General features: G+C 46.6%; 10 protein-coding genes across 10 annotated transcripts; 6 read left to right on the top strand and 4 right to left on the bottom strand.

Moving 5' to 3' along the window:
- Window positions 1-142: 142 nt before the first annotated feature.
- On the bottom strand, window positions 143-2,013 carry BDV27DRAFT_137815 (class I SAM-dependent methyltransferase). Its single transcript, XM_032069079.1, has 4 exons — window positions 1,750-2,013; window positions 1,134-1,682; window positions 607-1,046; window positions 143-514 (listed from the first exon to the last, which is right to left on the bottom strand). The coding sequence occupies exons 2-4, from the start codon at window positions 1,504-1,506 to the stop codon at window positions 278-280; spliced, it is 1,050 nt and encodes a 349-aa protein (XP_031921481.1). The 5' UTR covers window positions 1,507-1,682; window positions 1,750-2,013; the 3' UTR covers window positions 143-277.
- Window positions 2,014-2,367: 354 nt separating this feature from the next.
- Window positions 2,368-4,176, top strand: BDV27DRAFT_169446 (uncharacterized protein; the record flags this gene model as incomplete). The annotated part of the gene is made up of 4 exons (XM_032075035.1): window positions 2,368-2,668; window positions 2,798-2,851; window positions 2,918-3,392; window positions 3,456-4,176. The coding sequence occupies 4 exons, from the start codon at window positions 2,368-2,370 to the stop codon at window positions 4,159-4,161; spliced, it is 1,536 nt and encodes a 511-aa protein (XP_031921480.1). The 3' UTR covers window positions 4,162-4,176.
- An 833-nt stretch (window positions 4,177-5,009) lies between these two features.
- BDV27DRAFT_70062 (cyanamide hydratase) lies at window positions 5,010-6,025 on the top strand. Its single transcript, XM_032077341.1, has 3 exons — window positions 5,010-5,368; window positions 5,427-5,714; window positions 5,777-6,025. The coding sequence occupies exons 1-3, from the start codon at window positions 5,143-5,145 to the stop codon at window positions 5,989-5,991; spliced, it is 729 nt and encodes a 242-aa protein (XP_031921479.1). The 5' UTR covers window positions 5,010-5,142; the 3' UTR covers window positions 5,992-6,025.
- Window positions 6,026-6,216: 191 nt separating this feature from the next.
- BDV27DRAFT_163627 (uncharacterized protein) lies at window positions 6,217-6,905 on the top strand (the record flags this gene model as incomplete). Its single annotated transcript, XM_032073568.1, has 2 exons — window positions 6,217-6,408; window positions 6,486-6,905. The coding sequence occupies 2 exons, from the start codon at window positions 6,217-6,219 to the stop codon at window positions 6,903-6,905; spliced, it is 612 nt and encodes a 203-aa protein (XP_031921478.1).
- An 829-nt stretch (window positions 6,906-7,734) lies between these two features.
- Window positions 7,735-8,679, top strand: BDV27DRAFT_137812 (GFA family protein; the record flags this gene model as incomplete). Its single annotated transcript, XM_032069078.1, has 2 exons — window positions 7,735-7,829; window positions 7,912-8,679. Coding segments are annotated over exons 1-2 (410 nt in total), but the record flags the coding sequence as incomplete, so codon positions are not given.
- A 680-nt stretch (window positions 8,680-9,359) lies between these two features.
- BDV27DRAFT_169445 (uncharacterized protein) lies at window positions 9,360-10,094 on the top strand (the record flags this gene model as incomplete). The annotated part of the gene is made up of 1 exon (XM_032075034.1): window positions 9,360-10,094. The coding sequence occupies one exon, from the start codon at window positions 9,360-9,362 to the stop codon at window positions 10,092-10,094; it is 735 nt and encodes a 244-aa protein (XP_031921476.1).
- A 492-nt stretch (window positions 10,095-10,586) lies between these two features.
- BDV27DRAFT_163624 (uncharacterized protein) lies at window positions 10,587-11,339 on the bottom strand (the record flags this gene model as incomplete). Its single annotated transcript, XM_032073567.1, has 8 exons — window positions 10,587-10,649; window positions 10,708-10,740; window positions 10,788-10,820; window positions 10,886-10,921; window positions 10,980-11,015; window positions 11,066-11,098; window positions 11,163-11,198; window positions 11,256-11,339. The coding sequence occupies 8 exons, from the start codon at window positions 11,337-11,339 to the stop codon at window positions 10,587-10,589; spliced, it is 354 nt and encodes a 117-aa protein (XP_031921475.1).
- A 1,200-nt stretch (window positions 11,340-12,539) lies between these two features.
- BDV27DRAFT_163623 (oxidase ustYa family protein) lies at window positions 12,540-13,485 on the top strand (the record flags this gene model as incomplete). Its single annotated transcript, XM_032073566.1, has 3 exons — window positions 12,540-12,900; window positions 12,982-13,069; window positions 13,149-13,485. 3 exons carry the CDS (start codon window positions 12,540-12,542, stop codon window positions 13,483-13,485), a joined length of 786 nt encoding a protein of 261 aa, XP_031921474.1.
- A 313-nt stretch (window positions 13,486-13,798) lies between these two features.
- On the bottom strand, window positions 13,799-14,536 carry BDV27DRAFT_163622 (uncharacterized protein; the record flags this gene model as incomplete). The annotated part of the gene is made up of 1 exon (XM_032073565.1): window positions 13,799-14,536. The coding sequence occupies one exon, from the start codon at window positions 14,534-14,536 to the stop codon at window positions 13,799-13,801; it is 738 nt and encodes a 245-aa protein (XP_031921473.1).
- Window positions 14,537-14,864: 328 nt separating this feature from the next.
- On the bottom strand, window positions 14,865-16,367 carry BDV27DRAFT_70051 (serine hydrolase domain-containing protein). Its single transcript, XM_032077340.1, has 3 exons — window positions 16,163-16,367; window positions 15,839-16,112; window positions 14,865-15,764 (listed from the first exon to the last, which is right to left on the bottom strand). Exons 1-3 carry the CDS (start codon window positions 16,245-16,247, stop codon window positions 14,885-14,887), a joined length of 1,239 nt encoding a protein of 412 aa, XP_031921472.1. The 5' UTR covers window positions 16,248-16,367; the 3' UTR covers window positions 14,865-14,884.
- Between the last annotated feature and the right edge of the window lie 1,254 nt (window positions 16,368-17,621).

The raw sequence follows: 17,621 nt of genomic DNA, 5'->3' as shown, positions 1-17,621 counted from the left end.
TTTTTCGTCTCAGTATGGCTGGTGCCTGTCGCTAACATATTGGAAAGTCTTTTGCGGGATTTGTATCGAATAGTGGCGTTGAGGTATCGGATAGTTGGCCTATAGACCTTACGAATGATACTTCGTGTATATATACCCAGGGTCCTGTTAGTCACTTGTTTGATTTCAGTAGCAACCCCCGAAAAGAGGCCAAGAAAGGAAATTCGTACATTATTAGTATAATTAGGAAAAGGTCATTAATCATCATCCACAAACGCCACTTCAGCTTGAGTCATGCTCACTCACTCGGCCGCCTTCCCCACACAACATGAAACTTCCCATAGATATGCACTCTAGGGTCTCTCAACTCTTTCCGCACAGAAGATAAGAAAACCGCTACCTCCACAGGGGCCCAGCCGAGGACCCTTGTACAAAGCGCAAGAGCATACGACTCGAGACTCATAACCATGACCTCACGATGGAATCTACCGGCTTCTTTTAATCGTTCTTCTTTGGCCCAGGGACCCATCGGGAACTACAGAACTTAAAGTCAATATCCGATCGACGAAAGGAGTAGCAAACCCCCGATAGAGAGAGAAAGAGAGGGAGAAAGAGGAAATGACCTACCTTGTAAATCTTTTCCTTCACATCCGTAAACCCCGCCTCGATCATATTTCTCTGATGGTCAGTCGCCACCTTCATCGGGTGCTCAAACTTCGCGCTCGCCTCAATCAACAGTCTAAACCACTCGCCCAGTGTGGGCGCCAGATGAAGTGTGTCATCATCGGAGAAATGTTCCATCTCAAAGTCGGATAGTTCCAACCATCCACCTGGCTTCGTGTGTGAATATGCTTGACGCAGCAATTTCGGCCAGTCAGCGATCGAACCGGCAAGGTCGCATGCGCGGATGAAGTCGAAGTGGTCTCGTTTGAAAGTCCAGTCGGCTTCAACATCATCGACGAAGAATTCCAGGTTCGGAGGGACCCAGGCGGGTTGGATGGGGCTGAGGTCGGTGCCGATTACTCGGGCGTTGGGGTATAAGTCTGCGAAGTCGATGGCCCAGATACCTTTGTATTATGATTTGGTCAGCGATAAGTGAGCGGATTTCCCGGAATGAATAGACGATGTATATGTTTCGAACTGCAAGCCCATACCTGTTCCGGTGCCAATATCGAAAACGTTCTCAACATTCTCTGGGATCGGAGCGTGGAACAGATGTCCACTGAAATGCAGGTTTCGAACGTGGTGTAATAGATCCTCGCGGTCTTGCTCTTGTTCATCGTTTGGCAGCACACACTGCCCTTCACGGTAAGAGTGGTATCGACGGCCGTTCTCATACTTGTAATTTTTCACTTCAGAAAGGAGGGACGTGGCGTAACTTTGGCTATCGCTGCCTCCGAGGGCGGAATCTGTCGGTGAGTAATCCTCCTCTTCAACTTCTATCACTGGGAGAGGGTTCTCAATTCGCTCAACATTGAGCTCAGGGGGGGCTAAGGTTTTGTTCGCGGCGGTGCGCTGTTCGGCCATATCGATAGTTGACGTCGTTGATTTCCGTGGACTGAGTGAAATCGCCTGGTTATGGCCTGAGGGCTACATGTTGGTGTAGGCTTCTGAGGGGAAGGCTGTGTCTGTCCGCCAACTCTTGTCTTTTATCACTAGACGAGATAGGTATGGGGTAATGCCGATCTGGCGGACGAACTTGGCTAGAAAAACGGTGAACGTTGCCTATCTAGGCTAAGTCTGTAGGGGGGCAGCCATAATTGAACGTACTTTCAGAGGAAACCCCTTCTCTTGGCAACTTGCATAACACGAAAAGATGCATTCATATTCATGGTAAGCGGGATTTCGGGATTTGTTGTAAGCCATGACACTCTGTTAAGGTTTAACAGGATCCCGCTGTCATGTACTAATTGCCAGCCATGGTTCTAATTGAATGGAATGAGCAAGGCTCCCTCCAGCTAGGTAGTCCTAGCGTAGCACAAAGTCTTAAGGCAACTATGCAGAAACTGAAGCCTGGTCAAAACATATATTGACCTTGCGTCGCGTTCGCCGTCACCGTGGACTGATATTGACATGACCTGAAAGGGGCTAGGCTACCCGCGGCCCGGGAGCCCGGGCTTGGCAGTTCACGATCATTGGCGCCACGTGGACGGAAGGGGAACTTACTTGAAAAGGCTCAAAAGACTGACAGGCCCTTGACTGCCTCAGGCCTCAAATATGAGTCATGTGACTGTGACAGTTCCCCGCTCCGTACATTCAATGCGGGCAATATCTATGGAATTGCAGCTAATGGCTCTGTCATAACTCAATTAACTTGCGTATAATACAGGCAATTTATTCAGCGAAAGTTCGATGACGGATTAGTCGTTTTCGACAAAGTCGACGATAATGGATAACTCCTGTTACACTTGTCGCCGCAGGCGCATCGAATGCGAAATGACTGCGCCTCCTTGCAAGAAATGTAAAAAGGCTGGACTGGAATGTTTCCAGAAGCGGCCTTTCCGATGGGTCCAAGGTGCAGCCTTTCGGGGTAAGAAGAAAGTTCCTTCGGTCAAGGATGCATCCGTTTCTGTGACGAAGTTCAACCTAGACTCAACAAGGAGAGATGGTCCATGCACAAGGATTATAACCAATGCCGAGTCAATAGCCAATGATTATGCTTCATTGGAGTATGGTGAGGATACCCCTGGTGAGATAAGAAGTCCCCCGGTGCAATGTGGGAGGTCATTGCTAAAATTATATATTTTCAACTAACGGTGCAAATTTGAATACGCAGGACCTCGTAATCTCTGTGTCGACAATGTACTAGTAAATCCAGATGACCCCTATGCTTCAAGCCTAGACAAGGTTTCTAAATACTACCTATACTATTGTAAGCATGCTACTATTTTACCTAATCCACCAAACCATCCCGAGTAAGCTTTAACACCACATGCAGATAGCAAATGCGTATGCAAGCTGTTCGTTATGTATGACAGCAAGAGGAACCCTTTAAGAAATGTAATACCCGCTGCATTGAGCGACTCAGTCTTATTGACGTCTATTATCGCGCTCTCGGCGCGCCATATGGCTAATGGAGGCCAATCATTCTATGAACTTGGAACATCATCCCTTCCGGCATTAACTGACGCACACCATAATGCTCTTTGGTTCAAATACAAAGCTATACAAGAGCTATCGCATACTTTGAGCGATCAGAAATTATATAAGAATGATACAGTAATCGCCAGCGCATTTCTATTGATTTTCCTGGATCTCTTGGAGTCCGGAAGCGACAAGTGGAACATTCACCTAGAAGGCGTCAAGAAATTGATTACTCAGATTCAACCCGTGGGGTCAGGGAGAGGCACCGAGCAGCGCCTTGGGGAGACCGTCGAAGAGATGCGTAACTTCATTATAAGACAGATCTATCTGTACGTGTCAATGAAGAATCTCCTGGTGTATACATATTCCTTGCTGACCACTCTCAAAATCAGAATTGACACACTCGGAGCAACATACACGCGTCCCCGGCTGTTATCTAACACGCCCTCTCTACATGAGCCGACAACACCCCTCCAGATGAGTCTTGATAAGTCCTATTTAGGTTGTCCTGAGTTTCTTCTAGATGCTCTGCGGTCCTTTTCAATATGTAGGGATATGCTTGCAGGTTCAGATCCCCTCGAGGAGGGCAGCCTGCAATCATACATTGAGAATGTCAGCATAGTACTTAACCTAACACAAGACTTTGATTGCCGGGCCTGGGCATCGGACCTACCACAACTAGACACTCATTCGACACATGATACTAACATGCTGTCAACGTTAGCAGAGGCATACAAAGCCGGCGCACTCATATACGGCAGACGCGTCTCAGATGCTCTTGTCAGAGAAACGACACCCCTCAATCACTTGGTGGGTGGATTGATTGCTATCATCGAGGCCATGAGGTGCGATGAGGCCCTATTCAAATGCATTCTCTGGCCTATGTTTGTTGCGGGCTTAGAATCCCAACAACAAGACCAGCGAGACTTCATTATCAGTTGTCTGGAGAAATTCTGGTTCGAAACAAAATGCATCAATGTGGTTAACGCTGCAAATATCTTGAGAAGGTTCTGGAAGATGAGTGATACCCAACAGACAGTGTCCTCGCAGTGGATATTCAATATAGGGCAGCTGGGACGCGACTGGCTTCTTATATAGAGGGTTGTGCCACCCAAGCTATACGAATAGACCATGGGGGAAGGTTGTACACACGTGTGGCATTAGAACCCCTCCGTCATCAGACCTTTCCATATCATACCTGGTGGCGCTGACTGGGGGCCACATCTGATTGTATGATTACTTTGACACTTAGAATCTTCACATTGCTTCTGGGTATCATGACTAATATCCCTAGTATATCAACGCCTATGCTTCTTATGGCTTTATAGCGTACATAATTCAATAGAGGATATGGCATGCCAATCTTCCTAGTCATGATAGTTCATCATTGCAAAACACATAATTTGAGTTCACCAGCACCTCGAACCGTACTGGCATCATCATCTGCGCAAAGAGAGATCGTGGGGACATTCTTATTTTCATCGGAATTTGCCATGATGGCAAGACTCCACTAAACCTCGCCTAATTCACATGGGTAGTTCATAAATGGAATTTCTTGGGGAATTTCGAACATGGCACGGAAACCTCCTCGTCCGACATGAGTCACTACGACTTGAGGGACGAGCGTGCCCGAACTTAAGCACTTTCCTAGAAGGGACATAAAAGTTCGTGGAGCCATCTGTTACGGACATATCTCGGTGGGGGGACAGATTTGCCTAAGTAACGTAGAATGACAACAGTAATTCCTGTGTTAGAGTATCGCCACATTTGTCATGGAGATGAAGGCGAGACCTGAGAAAAGCCGCTTGTGGTGATTGGTGCCCACAACGGCCCCACACACATTTACTGCCCTTTTTGGAAAGAAATGCCCCACTAGGGTTGGAGTATGTCATGCATTTCTCGACCTCATTATCCGGTTCTTCAGATCAATGCTGGAGATGAGGTATCACCAAAGGCGTATAAATACCACTCATCTTCCTCTGGATCTATTCAATCTTCATTCAAAAAAGTGTCTTATAGAAGATCTTCTAATCTCATCAATTGCCCCTAACCTCACAACTATTGGACCCTCCTATTACCATGTCATCCACCAGAGCAGCTCAAGTGGAAGAATACGGCTGGACAGCTGTATCCTGCGACCCTCAGCAGCGAGCTGCCACAAGGCCACCTAGCAAGGCTTCCGTTCCTCAGTTGGTCAAAAATACGCCCCTTCCCGACACTGCTCTAGTCAAAGATGCCATGAAATATGTGAAGGCAGAGCTACCGGCCCACACATTCAACCACAGCATGCGTGTCTACTATTACGGTACGAATGTCACTTCCTAAAAGTTTATATATCGCTCCCCACCTAACTATATTATCAGGCCTTGCAATCGCCAGACAACACTTCCCCGAATGGAAGTTCAGCGACGAAACCTGGCTACTCACCTGCCTCTTCCACGACATTGGGACTATCGACAAGTACACCCAAGACGTCTTTATGTCATTCGACATCTATGGTGGAATCGTCGCTTTGAACGTCCTCAAGGAGAAGGGTGCCCCAGCACCCCAAGCTGAGAGTGTCGCAGAGGCCGTCATCCGCCATCAGGATCCGGTGAAGGTTGGGACTATCCATTCTATCGGCTTGCTTATTCAGCTTGCTACGCAGTTTGGTGAGTCCGTCCCTCGACTATGAAACATGACGAAGCCTTGTACATTGCTAACGATCCATTAGACAACCTTGGCGCCCACAAGGAGTATGTCCATATGGATACCGTGGAAGATGTGAATCAGCATTATCCACGTCGTCAGTGGTCGAAGTGCTTTTCAAGCAAGCTGAGGGAGGAAATTGGCCTTAAACCTTGGTGTCATACTACTTCTGAAGGGGAGGGTTTTCCCGTTGGGATTGAGAATAACACTTTGATGGAGCCTTACGATGGACGGTTCTAATTGTACTATAAGGATAGATGTTGTGGAACGTCTATGATGGTTAATGCACTGAAAAATACGCTGCTATGACTTCAGAAATGGATTAATTCATCCCATATCCATTCATGTTGTAACAGTATGTAGGCTCAAGGTCCGCACAGAGATAATTTCTCGAAGAGGTCTCATTCCAATCTGATCGAGGAACAGCGAGGACATTTCTGTTTACCATCTAAAATAAGTTGCATCATGTCAGGTTCTCTGCGGCCTACCGATGATGATTCGTATGCAGTGCTCCTAGTGTCTGGAGTTTCCAACAGCACACTTCCAAACGAGTTTACTAATGGATCACTGGATCTTGTCAAGTATCTAGTGGAGAAGGTCAACGTCGATGTCAACTTGGAAGTTGATTGTGTGCAGTATTCATTTGGCAAGGCACTGGTCGATGCAATTGGGTTTTATAATTGGATATTGTTATATATCTAGTGGCTGAGGCGCATGCTAACGTTAACCTTCAGCTCCGGGTTGGACCCTTCAACACCGCATTTAGCGCGGCTATTGCAAAGAGGTTCAGTGATATTGTCGAGCTCTTGGTGGAAGAAGGAAATGCAAACATAAACTTGAAGCTTACCTGGGGGAGGATTCAAAACTTCGGCAGTGTATTAGACTGTGCTATAGGGCGTCGCAGTGCAGACTATTTAGAGTATCTAGTACCCCATAAAACGGCGGACGTGAATATCAGGCATCTGCAAGGGCCATATGCCAATCCATTAAATCGTGCAATTTTCGAAGCGTATGAAGAGGGTGTTCGGATTTTGCTTTCAGCTGGAGCATCAGCAGATTTAGATGGAATAACAGATCGGATCGCTTTTAAGGGTTTAGACTCCCGACTTGGAGCTGTACGCCCGTGGGCGTGGGTGTCAATCGGGAGTGTTTGATATGCTCCGAATAGCGGATCCTGATTAGTGGAATGACGAGGCTGTAAACCGAATACCTTGGGGCATTTCGAAGGTAAAGGAGATAACGACGCCGATATAGCCGTCATTGAAAATTATAATGTTAATTGTTGTATGAGGCATCAGATTATTAGGTGACATGGGCTGGCTCTTCACTGCTACAAACTCCCTCCCTACCTATTTATGAGTAACCCGTGGATGAATAACCATATGTATTGCTAGTATCAGTCTCAGTTGTCCATATATCACCCCCTACTAGTAATCATTTAGCCAAGCTTAGAGCTTGTCCGGCCCATCATCCAATTATGCCACCAGTCAGTCAGGTGTTGGCTCGACCCACTGTTCGCCGAAACTCAATCGAGCGTACAGAACAGAGTTACCACGGTTTGGATTAGGGATAGCTCCTGAGTATGATAAGTTACTTAACGGAGCATAATCGGATCACCCTATCAGCAATAAACCTTGGCCCAGTGGGCTGACTTAGTCAAACATAGCTCTTCTTCAAATTTGTGATTGTGATTCTCGGCCGGTGTAGACCTCGCTTCAGTCTTCCAACGTCGGCAACTTAAAGCTGGCTATTTAGCCAATTAAACGAGCTAATCTGAGCTTATGATAGATAACCGCGTCATTGCTATTGAGAATCTTTGAAAACCTGGAATCTAGACCCCTCTATATGCGGTTAAACATGCTAAGCTTAACCGTATCCTAGAAGCTAGAGCATTCTCGCCAAAATCACAGATTATATATTAGTCTACTCAACCCCACCCAGATATTCTCATGACATAAAACACCCACCTCGGAGCCACCTGCCATTATACCACTTTACTTGAATCCATCAAAATGCCAACTGGATCCTGCCTCTGCGGAAAAGTCAAATACGCGTACGATGCGGAACCTCTCAAAAAGGTACCTATCACCCCCAGCCCCCCTACCACAGTGACAGCCTACTTGCCACGCAATAACAGTAAGGCTCACCCATTACATTTAGGCCGTCTGTCACTGCCTAACCTGCCGCAAGCTTAGCAGTGGCAGCTCGACGAATATACTGATTCCCGGAAGCCATTTTCGACTCACATCTGGTTCCCCCCAAACTTATTCAATGACTCATGAGAGCGGCATGAACTTGACGACGCATTTCTGCGAGAACTGTGGAGTCTTCCTATACAAGACGGCTGATAGTGAGGAATTTAAAGGGGGGATCATTGTCTTGGCTGGAACTTTGGATGATGCGGAAGAGTTCGAGAAGGCTAAACCAGAGGCGGAGTTTTTTATTAAGCATCGGGCGGGATGGTGGCCTGGTTTGGGTTTTGCAACGCAGTTGCAAGAGTTTAATTAGGATTGACGGCAGCGTATGCTATTGAATCCGGTTTCTTTGGTTTTCTTCTTTACGTTTGTCGAAATCTGGGTCTTGCTAATGTGCGTGTGTGGAGGCGGTGTTATTTTCTTGTTGGGGCTTGGTGTACGCCATGGTCTATTCGCTTTGTGGTTGTGGGTAGTGGGCATAAAGAAGTTTAACTGTATCATGATATATTCCGATGTACTCATGGCTGTAATAATCGGATTTAAGACCGCAAAAAGCTTTCAACTTGGCTGGGTATGTTAGTTGCGTGTCAGCTTGACCGAATCAGCTCTCAGCCAAGTAAAACCCACAAACTAAGCTGTATCATGTCTAAACCATGTAAAAGCACCATGGAAATGGTTCCCTACATTGCCTTTCCAAGATTCAGGAACATTGAGTGCTAGCAGTGTACCCAATATGCCTTACCAGAAGCTGACTATTGAGCCCCTTTTAGCAAGGCGTACCAGAGGGAGACGTTTTGGGACACGGGTAGATAGCCTCCTTTTGCAATGTGGCTATGAAGGCGTCCCTCAAGCGACTCAGTCTGCCCTGCGTTGATCTGTACCACGTCCATGCATTGGAAAAAGTCACTCCCATTGAGGGGCAGTCGAGGTGATGCTCCACCCTGGCGGGGGACAGTCTTGGCTGAAGGTACAAAATTCAGACATAACGTGGCATCGCCCTGTTGCAAGTAGTGACGACTGCGGACAGCCATAGACCTCGCCCGGTCCTTAAGCGCGTTTTGTTTCCAACCACGTCATACTATAACTGTGGCTTCTGTGGCAAAGGCTCGTATTCTCGCCAACACGATAAACGTGAGTGCCCCGTGACGATCGACGGTCGTCCATGGATGCTCAGCCGCTAGTCTGTAATAGGAAAGCTCGTATTCCTTCCCTCCAATAAGGTTCTCCCCAGGGAGAAGCTTAATATAAGCGAGTACGACGAGGGCGCAGCGTTGACAGAACCATTTATATAAACTAGGTCAGAGAGACAGATATTGATGAATGATTCTATTATCATCTACATCTACTTTCTATATATCTTAACTTACAAGCAAATTAATACTATAACCCCTTTACACTTCCAGAAGTCCAGACATGGATTCCAAGCTCGAATCCAAAGAGTATGCAACCAGCATCCACAGTGTCGCTTCCACCACCACCACACTACTGGACACTTCAAAGGCCAACTTCCTCGAAGGCAGGCGATTCCATATCGAAGCAAAGGGTATCCGTGCAATTCGCCCACCCATGCCCATGAGACAGAATGAAATCCCTATTTACACCGCCGACGGTACCTTAGCATATACAGCCACCAAAGACAAGGCCTTATCGAGTCACACCATTCTTGCATCACCTAAGCACGGAGATCTCTTCTCCATTGACTTTAGGCCAGGTTGCTCTCCCTGGATCCGCATTTTACCCTCCGTAGAGGGGGGCGTCATTCTGCCAATTGCTGTGCAGGGAAAATTGACCACCCGGGCCATGTCATTTACGCCTCCAGAAGGGGGATGTAAATGGGAATGGAAGTACTCGACCATCGCCTCTCCAGATGGAGGTAAGCTCAAGGCCTTGTGTTTGGAGAAGATTGATGGGACGGAATGTGCAAAATTTACGCGAATCGCCTATCTACTCCGGAGCCCAGATACACGTGCAACAGGTTCATCTTGTTGTTCTGCTGGAAATGGTGGTCAACTGGTTATTAGTCCTGATGTCGACTTGAGCATGGTCGAGGAGGCTCTAGTTATCGCCACTTGTTTGGTCATGTTGCGTAGGGAAAGAGATCGTCGCAGATTCATTCAGGCTATGGTTATTGGGGGTATGGGCAGTTGAGATGGCTTTGGGTTTGCTGTATGGATCCCACTTATGTTTTTTAATTAGATCTTCTTATGACTTTTCTTCGGTTTATCATGAATTATATTATGTGCTTTTTCTTTGATTTTCTTTTTTTTTTGTTCATCTCTTCCTAAAGACAATATAAGACCTTTTCATAGAACGCCTATAGGATACACTCCAGGGAACCCGATAATAAAAAGCAATTATCCATTGCAGCTGGGGGGTGATCACTTAGGACGCCCACCGCCTAAAACTTCAGGGTCGATGGTAGGCCCTAGGTCAGGCAAAGGTATACCCTATAATTCGGACATCAGTCAACTTCACGTGGTAGACATCAGACGATCTTTCCATCTCTTCAACCAGGTCTTAAACAGCATTGCCCCGCCTTCCATCCCCCTCTTAACAGTGGTCTTGGGCACATATGGGCAGACTTACGCGCTCTTCAATCCGGTGCTTAAATGTCAAAGTCCCCTTATCATTCTCCCATTATCAATTGTTTTGGACTTGTCCAGGTGAGCTTAATATCTCCCCAAAACCGCCATGAGCAACCCCCTTTTCATTCATCTATCAGTAATCTATTCAACGGGGTATAGGAATCATGTAGACTTACCCGCTCAGCAATTGGCTTTGCCACTATCCCACCCTGTTTACTTTGTTAAAATTTATCGCAAAGGAGCCAAGCAGACCTACCCTCTCTTGGACCCTGCTCTTATAACCAATCCCCTTTCCAATCTCTTATCAGTACTCTATTTTCTAGAAAGGTAAGACTCCAATACAGGCAGACTTACCCTCTCTTCAAGCTCACCGCCGGCATCAAGAGCCCCCTTTTCGTTCATCTATCAGTTATGTATTCAACAGGGTATGGGGATTATGTAGCCTCACCCGCTGAGCAATTGGCTTTTTGTCCACGATTGCTCCCTTTTTATCTTTTGTTAGGATTTTATCCCAACGGATGCAAGCAGACTTACCCTCTCTTCGACCCAGCCGCCATGAGCAAGCCCCTTTTTATAATTTTATATCAGTAATCTTTGGTGAGAAAATATGACTCCAATACAGACAACTTACCCGTTCTTCAATCCCGGCGCTTGGTTTCGGTATGCCCTTTTAATTCTCTCATTAGCGCGAAACCACAACTGTATGTCATTATATGTGTCCTACCCGCTCATGGATCGGACTGTCCGGAACAGGAGCTGCCATGATAGCTCCGGCAAAAATTGCAACCAAGATAGCAGAAAGCTTCATTTTTTATTCGGGATGTGTCAGGTAAGGTAGGGTAAGATGTGTCAACAAGTTTAGTATGAGAGTTGATCGAGTGTGAATTCCAGATGAATGCGTGTTCTCCACGGACAGAGCTGAGATGCTAACCTTTATATCAGCTTTTAGAGGTGGCAAGGTCACCCCCACTACCCGGCCATACAGGTTGTATTGCGTTATTTGGGGCTTGCAAACTGCAATGGACTTGAAGCGGTGAGCATGAGCTTGCATTGCTAAAGGCTATTCAATGCCATAGGTATTTTACCGGAGTGTTGACTCGGCAATGGTCGCCACATTTCCCGGGTCGGTATGATTTTATTCCATGTATATATTTGCATTGCATGAGATTCGTCAAAGGAGGGATCTATGATCATCTGATATGGCTATGTCAGCTTCTCAATGATCCTCCAGCTCGACCTTCATGATTGGACTTTCCGTCAATGATCTACGCTATTAACTTGCTAAGCGAAGCTATGCCCTGCGTAGAGTCTCATTGTATCCCACTCTTGGAAAACTGCATGCAGGCAGCGTAGATCCTAGCAAATTGGGCAGCGTAGAGAATTGGCGTATTGAGAAAAGCAATTACTGCATGCCGAAAGCTTCATTGGTTGGAAGCTGCCCGTACATGTTTGCTCTGTGTCTACTAAACTTGCTTCTAGTAAGTTCTACTCCACGACATGGAATACATCAATACTGATCCGACGTGTAGCCAGATAGTCAATTCATTAATATAGTATAGTAACAACCTACTCAACACAGTTCACAATGGTGTGTACAGGCGACACATCATATCAAGTCGAATTGAGGTTACTTCACCGCTAGTTGCCGGCAGGGTTCTGGCAGCAATGACCACAACTATCTGCATGATAACATCTATGATCACCTCACATTGCATGATCTATGCATTCTTCTTATTCTAGTACGTTCCCTGTAGCCAATGGATTTGTCTGGTTCTGAAGCCCACATCCTACCGCGTCCACAGCCCTAGATCCCTTGCAGATCAGACGCCACCATTAAGCTAGGGGGCTAATGCACCGATCTCTCACAAAGCATAGCCAAAATCGAACAGCCGTCATCTGAACAATAGCCTCTAATATTTCCAAACGTAGCCCCAATCCACTAAGTCTACCCCGACCTCAACACCCACCAACCCACCCTTCTACCAAAATCCAAACCCAGCCCACCAAAATGCCAATATTCTTCAAACGCATGAAAGAATACACATACGAGAAACTAAACCCCAATGAACTCCCAAAATCCTCAAAAACAACCTTCAACTGGCAGATTGGCCTCCCATGGATCCTGTCCGCAATCTTAGCGCTCTTCTCAGGTTATCTATTATTCCGGCAACCAGCAACTCATGGAGCGTATAGAACCGACTTCCCAGACGTGCAACCATATGTCACCTATGAAGAACGTACTTTCACGGGAAAGTTCTACTACAATGAGGAAACACAGATGATAGAACGAGAGGTAGATCCTACAAAACCTCAATATGCGGGTCCGCCTAGTCCTGAGATAGATGCTGCGTGGGCTGAGTTGCTTCGTGGTATTTATTCCTTTTTTCCTTTCTTTTATTGCTAAATATCTATAAATCAATTCATAACCTAACATGCTAATGATTAAATAGGAGAATTCCCTGCAATAACAGACCAAGAAGCAGCACCCTACAAACCCAATATCAAAAAGTTCCCAGACACAGGTAACTACCACTTCGAGTAAGCCAAACCCATACATATCTAACCATGTCTATAAAACCCCAACACCTACTAACTCATGAAAAACAAAAAAAAACAGACTCGATGTCTTCCACTCCCTCCACTGCCTAAACTATATCCGCATGTACGTAGATAAAGATTACTACTCCACTCACCTCGAACACCACGACAGCTTTCGAAAAAATTCGTCCCATATCCCGGATGACTGGGGCCAGGTGCATCTCCACCATTGTCTGGACCAGGTTGTGCAGTCGGTGATTTGTCATGCGGATTTGTCGCCCGTGCCGATGTATGGGTGGAAGGGGGTGCCGGTGTTCTTGGGCGTGGGGCAGACACATACGTGTCGGCGGTGGGATCATATACGGGAGTGGATGGATGCGAGAAATGAGGTTTATGAGCCGCTTGAGGAGGAATAGGGGGATAATTGTACTTCTGGGGGCTGGATAGAGGGGGTTTTTTCGTTGTTTGTATATATGGGTGTGAATTATTGTAATGAAGCATTGAATTGGCCAGAACTGGGTTAGGATAATCCTTATTCGTCTTGACGAAAGTGGTTCATATCAAACAAACTAGACCTGATCATATCTCAGAGTCCACATCAATCCATCCTGAAAGTCGGCCAAGAGCCTTCAACCTACTAATCTTTACCACAAATCAAATCCTTAGACATAAAACCATATCCACCCTCACTGCGGAACCGGAAAGCACTGCATCATATCAAAAACAACCTTATTCTCCACAACCACCCTTCCAATCAAGGCCGATTTCATCCTCAAAAATCACCTCCTCGTCACCCTGCACCTTCACACACTTCTTCCCACAAAGTCCCGGGTTTCTCCTATGCTGCCCAACTCCCCGGGGACAAACAAACACCTTACGAGTACCCCAGTGCGGGAAGTATTCCGGGTCCATATTCGCCAAATGAACCTCATGAATCTGACTCTCAAGGCCTTTCAGCGACTTCACTGACCGCACGATCTTCACAGCCTGGAGGTACTTCTCTTCCTCTAACCATTCTCGAAGACCGTCAATGCCGAAGTATCTCGCTTCCTGGAGGAGCTGGAGATATAGACTGTAGTTGTGTCCGCAAGCTCGATCGTAGAAGAGGGGGAAGATGCCGCGGCGACAGTACCGAAGAATATGTTCGAAGAGGTTGGGGTCTGCATCGACGAAGTAGGAGCTATCTGGACGCTGGTTGTTCCATCGGTTGGAGAAGAGGGCTTGGAAAGATGTGCTTTTTTGCGAGAGTGTCGATTTTGATGTTATGAATTGACGGTCGCTTATTTGCAGGAGGACCTGCTCGTTCGTGGTGTCGTTGGTGGTTTCCATATGGTTGATACGTGGTGGTTTATATTGGTGTGTTGTTTTGGAGATTATGTGAAAGGCTTGGGTAGGATCTAGGAGTTTGGAGAAATCATCTGGAGATGCTTTGTTATTCTCTGAAGATCTCAAGCTGACACAAGGCATTGTTTACCTATATACAACAAAGGTATTTGGCCAATCTGCTAGTCAGCTTGTGTTTCGTTGCCTAGGCGCAAACACATTTTGTATTATGTGTCAGTATCCATGTGGTTGGTAGCTACTGTTAGCAGAGTAGTGTCAGCCTCAAGAGGGGGATTCCTATGATAGAACTTCATTTGAACCCTCATATTTTCCCGTCTATATATCACTATGTCATGATGCTCTTCTCCAATATAAACATCAAGACAAATATCAGGATGTGTTGAGTGAATAAGCCACCCACTGACAAGTTGAACCCAGCCTAGAGACCTGCAGCTAAGTAAACTAAAGAGTTGATAGAGCTTAGGTACTAATTCACACTTTGGCACGAAACCTCTCCACTCTCTCATACATGTCCTGGATGAACACAGTAGACCACTCCATACTTTTCGGATCGCCAGTGGGCACCAGCTGACTCGCATACAGACCACACAGCCCAACCTTGCGATCAATCCACCAGAACAGATTCGGCAAGCCAGCCCACCGAAGGCTACCAGCCTTCTGACCCGTAGTATGATCCTCCAAGACAATCAACCCGCCTAGCCCCCAGGTTTTCTGCAGTCCTAACGGCGTTCCACCGAGGTAATTGTTCACCTCCGGGATGGAGAGTGTAGCATTCAACATCTCCTTCGAGGCGGTGGATAGCTGATCCGTAAACATATCCTCCACTGTCCCGGGGCGTAGAAGCTTCCCATCATTGCGTAGAATAGAGACAAGGACCTTCATAAACGAAGGTCCGCTAGTGAGCGCGCCCCATCCACCATAATCCTCGACAACGGGGTCCGGCCACACGCGCCCTGGTATCCAGGTGAGTTGCCCATTTGGGTCTGCTGGAGTCGCGAATTGGGTCATACCGCCCATCCGGAAATTAAAGTCGGCTAGTTTGGCGCGAACCTCCTCGTTCTTCTCGAGGTGGAAAGTCAAGTCCGTGATGGCTAGTGGTTCGCAGATGTTCTTCTGGATGTAGTCCTCCAGGGAGACATTGTTGAGGCGTGCAACGAGTATCCCGGCCCAGTCGAGCGAGTAGCCGTACACGAAGCCCTCACCGGGCTCAAAAAGGAGGGGAAGAGTAGCGCGCTGCAGTAGAGGCGTGCTTTCACCTATGTCTGGGGTGTGGCCCGTCGACGCACGCCAACGTATCATGTTAGGATCGGCGAAGTCGTACGCGATACCGGATGAATGTGTCAAGAGGTGTCTGTGTAATGAGTTAATATTCACATCAATGCTGGTATGAGGACATGGTATGTAGATAAGAGATGAGAAAGTTACCGTAATGTTATTTTATTCTTGGCTGGTACCAAAATTGGAGCCTCAGTACCCTCTTCAAAGCCCTTGAGGACTTTGAGATCATGAAGTTCACCAAGCACAGTGGATACATCGTCGTCCAGGCCAAACTGGCCTCGTTCGACGCATTGCAGCACGGCGATGGTAGTAATGATCTTCGTGCACGAGGCTATAGCGAGTGTCGTGTCCAGGGTCATAGGTCGCTCAGCGCCTGGTTTCAAGGATGCATTGCCAATAGCCTTTCCGTAGTAGAACTTATCTGCTAGGAGGTTAATATAGATTGATAGGTAACCCTCTTTACCAGCTTACCGGCTGTATCAGTAGCAAGCAAGATCAGACCGGGGATCTCGCCTGCCGCAACTGCGGCCTCGATCTTCTGTTCCTTTGTTGTCATTGTTTCTGTTGGTACTAGTCTATCGGGTTCGTTCCGGAGGATTTGAAAGTTCGCTATCCAACAAGGACAACGAAAGCCTCAGATCAGGAAGGAAAAGGACTTGATTTCGTTCCTATGAAGGTGGCGATGAGACCCTACTTATATGCCTAGAAGACAAAGGGATTGAGGAAAAGGAGATCAGGTCCTCAGCGGCTGGAGCGGGTTTTATGTCAACATAGGACATAAAGGTGAAGGCTGTTATGTATGAGGTTATTACCGAGGTTACAGAACAGGTGTGGATACCCTATTTAGTCGGCTGCAACAATCCGACAGGTATTTGGACGACGCTTCTTTGTTGGCGATGAAGTATACTGTAAGCACTAAAGCCCTATCGCTTTTCTATGTCAGATAATAAAAAGAAATGCTGCTTTGACATTGGGTAATTGGCCTCCAAAGCTAAAACTAGTGCTTATTTGATGTGGGGGTGAAGCGCCGAGCTGCAGGGGTACTTAGACGATGCAACCACAACAGTGGAGGTATTAATATCTAGCGGCGAGGATCCACATTAGGCTCTTTATTAGATATGTATATTTGTGCTTTTCTTTGACTAAAAGCCGCAATGGTGAGACTTCCCCTTTTGACTAACTGAGTCATAGATTCAACTTAGGGTTTGCCACAGGTCCCTTCTGCTGAGTCGGATGTTGGGTACACATCTATCACTACTCGGGATTTTATGTCCCATTCGATTCTTCGAAAGATGAACATAAGATTTTAGATCCTGGAGCTCTGGTGAGAATCCGTACATCCGGTGCAAGACATGTCAGCATCGGTCTTTACTTCACTTTGAACACTTACCTTTGTTATGATCATTCCCATCTTTCGAAAGTTTCCCTGGGTTAAATAGAAGGATGTACATTTGTCAAGCTGTCTTGTGTCTGAAAAGCCAAATTCGAGTTTGCGTGCGCTCATTTGCATCGAAACCGTAGCTAATCATTGAAGTTAGAAACTGGGACTCGAGCGAACCCCTTGATCATCATCGGAATCAATTCTTTGCTTTGCTAATACCATTTGATAGGTAGACTCCCCATGGCGTTATGGATTAACCAAATCGTGTCTATGATCAAAGGCAAACGCTAATGATAAGAACTTATGCTCTTCCTATCAAAGAAACAAATAAGCAAGAACCGAAGTGGCTTTATCCATACGTCCTTCTATACTCTGTTACGTTCTTTTGGAAACCTTCTACTACAGCCAAGAAAACCTAAACCAATAAACCCAGCAGAAAGCCCAGCGAATATGATCTGATAACCAGAGAGCATGGGAATCATAACACGGTGTGATCTTTAGGATTCTATCACGATGTTGGTAAGAAGACAGTTCAACTTCTATACGTAA

Source organism: Aspergillus caelatus (genome assembly GCF_009193585.1).
Source record: "Aspergillus caelatus strain CBS 763.97 unplaced genomic scaffold BDV27scaffold_337, whole genome shotgun sequence".
NCBI classification, from domain to species: domain Eukaryota; kingdom Fungi; phylum Ascomycota; class Eurotiomycetes; order Eurotiales; family Aspergillaceae; genus Aspergillus; species Aspergillus caelatus.
The sequence above is the reverse complement of the archived record's forward strand: the minus strand, read 5'-3'. Positions and strand labels throughout refer to the sequence as shown.